The sequence below is a fragment of the Adiantum capillus-veneris genome, chromosome 22, assembly GCF_014529385.1.
Source record: "Adiantum capillus-veneris isolate H3 chromosome 22, ASM1452938v2, whole genome shotgun sequence".
NCBI classification, from domain to species: Eukaryota; Viridiplantae; Streptophyta; class Polypodiopsida; order Polypodiales; family Pteridaceae; genus Adiantum; species Adiantum capillus-veneris.
Window position 1 is genome coordinate 17,335,019 of NC_140952.1, and position 3,473 is coordinate 17,338,491.

Consider the following 3,473-nt stretch of genomic DNA (forward strand, 5'->3'; position numbering starts at 1 on the left):
TTTTCACGCAGTAGTGATGTTGACATGCAAATGGCGTAATGCAGTGCAGGGCACCTGTAACGTACAGCTCCTGTGTATGACAGGACATCATTTAACCATAACCATATATAGGAAGTGCAGCATCATATTCTAGCTGCGCTTCAATGCAAAACCACGTTCACCTATGAGAGTTCCGATGCTCTTTAACAATCCAGGTAACCTAAACTTACAACAATGGTGTGGTATCATCAACATTAGCAAGTGTGGCCAGACGTTAAAAGACAATTATCATAGATTATCATAGACTATTTTATTTGGACACCGACATGAGGAACCAATATTTCCTTGCCAAAAAAAAGATCGCGGCATGGCATGTACAAGTGTTGGCCAATTAACCTTAAACCAGATGGTAAAATTAAATAATTAACCGCATCCGATCCATCAAGGTTAAAATACCTTAAGCGGTAATAAGGTTAGCTGGACCTATAATTAGAGTCATTTACCAATTTTGGTCTTTTGTCTCTGGCAGCAAGGAATCTGGATGGTTGATCTGTGATGTCGACAAATTTGGGCCGTTGGTCACGGCTCGGCTCGTCGAGAGTATCCGGGGTCAATCTGGGCCGGTGGTTATCGTTACAAAATCTGGACCGCTGATCTTGGATGTTGAGTGCGGGCCGTCGATCATCTGTGCGGTCCATGCTGGATGATCTGGGCCGTTGATCGGACGTGTCGGGCTGGTGCAGCAGCTTGCCGTCCTCAGCAGCGGCAGAGCGCCGCTCTTCTTTCTTGTAGCGGATGCCACATGCGTTGCACAGCGACTGTCAAGAAAGGAGAGGAGACAGTCAAAAATGGAAAAAAAAAAACAGAGAGCCAGAAAACAGACAGTCATGATACACCCACAACGGTCACGATATATACGTCCACAACAGGAATCAGAGAATCAGGATTCCCTACAAAACGATTCTCTCTCTCTCTCTGTGTCTGTGTGTGGCGCGCTCGCGCGTACACACACATATGCAGCATGGCAGAAGACGAAGTCAAAAGGCTCAAAAAACATATCCTTCTGGATTTACATTGCAGACAACCACACAAAGTAACACAGCGTTGCAGCTTTTATCTCGAAAAAAGAGAAGGAAAAAAATAAATAAGAGGGGGCAGAAAAGATACAAGAAGAAGGCATAAAAAGGTGCTTTGCAATCTGTCTCTAGGTAGAATGTTTGAAACCACGGGTACTAGTATATTGCACAATGCAAAGTCGAGTAAAGATAAGATAGTAGACGTGAAGGTGATCATATTAATATAGGCCTATTGGATGGCTTGAGACTTTGAGTGGAATTGTTTTTACCTTGGGGCCTTGAGGTCCATTCCTCCAAAGTGGGGTCCTCATCGTCTTGCATTGAGCGCAGATCCTGATAACATAACTGGAGGCCTCCTTGGAATTCGAGCTCTTGCTGGTCCCTGAAAACACATTAGTTGTAAAGGCTCCCCCCTGCCCTGCCAAGCTTGCTCCTGCTGCTGCTGCTAGGTTGCGATAGCCATCGTTCCCGCACACCGCACTCCCGGCCAGCTTCGAACCAGCAAGCACCCCTGCCATGCCATCTTGAAACCACTGCTTCGGTGGTGGACCGATGTTGCCTGCTGATACCGCTCCCAGATAGGCCTCCCTAATCTCTCTTGGCCTGCTCATTCCAGTGGAGTCTCTGATTGTGTTGCCACTGCCATTGCTTGATGTCCTACTGCTACTCCCGCACTCGTCAATGTCAAGAGTGTTCTCTCGGAGTAATGTTGTGGACATGCATGCACCATCCAATGTATTGCTTCTCGTCATGAAAAGGCCGCTACTACTTGCAGTACCCCAATGCAGGGCGCCTACATCGTACTCCTGTGTATGGCAACGCATCATTAAAACTACCCAACCTCCTACAATAAATAAAAAGGATGGTATGATATCATCAATGCTTTACAAACATTTTTCAAGTATATTATCTAAGACCACAATCACCAATCAGCACAAAGTGTGAACCAATAGAAGCGAAAAGAAAGAATCCTCCCAAATCAAAAAGACGAAAAAGGGGAGAAAAATAGAAGGGAGGATCAATAATGCAAGGAGATGTATGATTAACATCAAGGCAACTCAGCATCTCCAAGCTAATCCTACGCACATAAATATATGTACAGAGGTAATTAATAATCTGCACTGTAAATATTCACCTTCCTTTGTGGCTGGACAAACTCGATTCTATTGTGTAGTGCTTCCCTACCAAGGCTTGGCAGTGTCGATATTCTACCTGCGAGGAGTCGCTGCTGCTCGGAGGATATTCCTCTCACATCTAGCATTGATGTTGACAACTCTTGAGAGATGGATAAAACATTGCGGCCGCGGTCGCACGTCGCTGCTGTTGTACTGGGTACTGTGCCAAGATGCAAGGTGCAGTCAACATCTTCGTGAGCCAGCACAGGGCAACGTTCCTCTTCGGCCATATGCCGCAGAAAATCGTACTCGCGGATCTCCCTCTCCCTGGATGTGGCAGGCGCATGAGCATGGCTGCTTATCTCTGGCTCGATATGCACATTCAGATTCGGGCATTGCATCGCCTGAATGGCCATTGAACCACCTTTTATACCTGGGAAACATGCCATAAGGTCATCCTGCGGGGAATCTACAGCCTTATGGAAGCGAGAGTGCGCATCTGTGTTGAGAAATTGCTTGCATTTAGGCAAACCATAATCATCATTAGATGAAGAAGCGCGTGGTTGTGATATTGACTGCGCATGACCGTCTACAGCTTCTGATGCTCTGCAGCTGCCTGCATCATATTGCGCGGGTGGGGAACTAGAGAATTGCTTGCTGTTCCTAAACATATTGTCTAGGGTGCAGCGGATGATGCAGTTGCTGTTGCTTCGCATTGCAGGCAAAGCAAACTGCAAGAGGGAGTGAATCCAAGAGCTGCATCAACAAGCAAGCACGAACGGGCCGATGTGTGTGTGAAAGGTGTGGAGAGAGAGAGAGAGATGAGGAAATTCCGCAGGGCTGCAGCTAAAGAGAGGCGCCAGATACGACGTAGAAGCGACAGTGTTTGATAGATTTGAGGGAGTTACTCTACACACGTATGTGTGTGTAGTTTAACCCACGCAATTTATTGAAAATTGGTAGTATTGGAAGTCGCATACATATACACACTAGAAGCAGATAGAGAGCAAAGTGTGGAGGACGTAGCACGTGCGAGATGGTGAGTGTGAGTTGTCAGAGATAGAAAGAGAAAGAAAGTAGAGAGAGCGAGAGAGAGAAGGTGCCACACGCTAGAGAGAGAGAGAGAGAGAGATTCTGCCGTGGCCCAGAAGGGCAGTCTGCCCGTCACCATTGGTGGGCACTTCTGCGTTAAAAGAAGGGCGGCGCCAAAAGCATGTAGCAGTGGCTGTCCAGTGCCAGGCTAAAGAGCGCTCTGCCTTTTTCAGCGACTCAAAAGCTATCTTCCGCTAGTCCCTAATCAGAT

The 3,473-nt window shown here is 47.0% G+C and overlaps 1 protein-coding gene across 1 annotated transcript; it reads right to left on the bottom strand.

Moving 5' to 3' along the window:
- Nucleotides 1-253: 253 nt before the first annotated feature.
- LOC147428972 (uncharacterized) lies at nucleotides 254-3,085 on the bottom strand. Its single transcript, XM_086495208.1, has 3 exons — nucleotides 2,191-3,085; nucleotides 1,325-1,861; nucleotides 254-797 (listed from the first exon to the last, which is right to left on the bottom strand). Exons 1-3 carry the CDS (start codon nucleotides 2,884-2,886, stop codon nucleotides 453-455), a joined length of 1,578 nt encoding a protein of 525 aa, XP_086351334.1. The 5' UTR covers nucleotides 2,887-3,085; the 3' UTR covers nucleotides 254-452.
- Nucleotides 3,086-3,473: the final 388 nt, after the last annotated feature.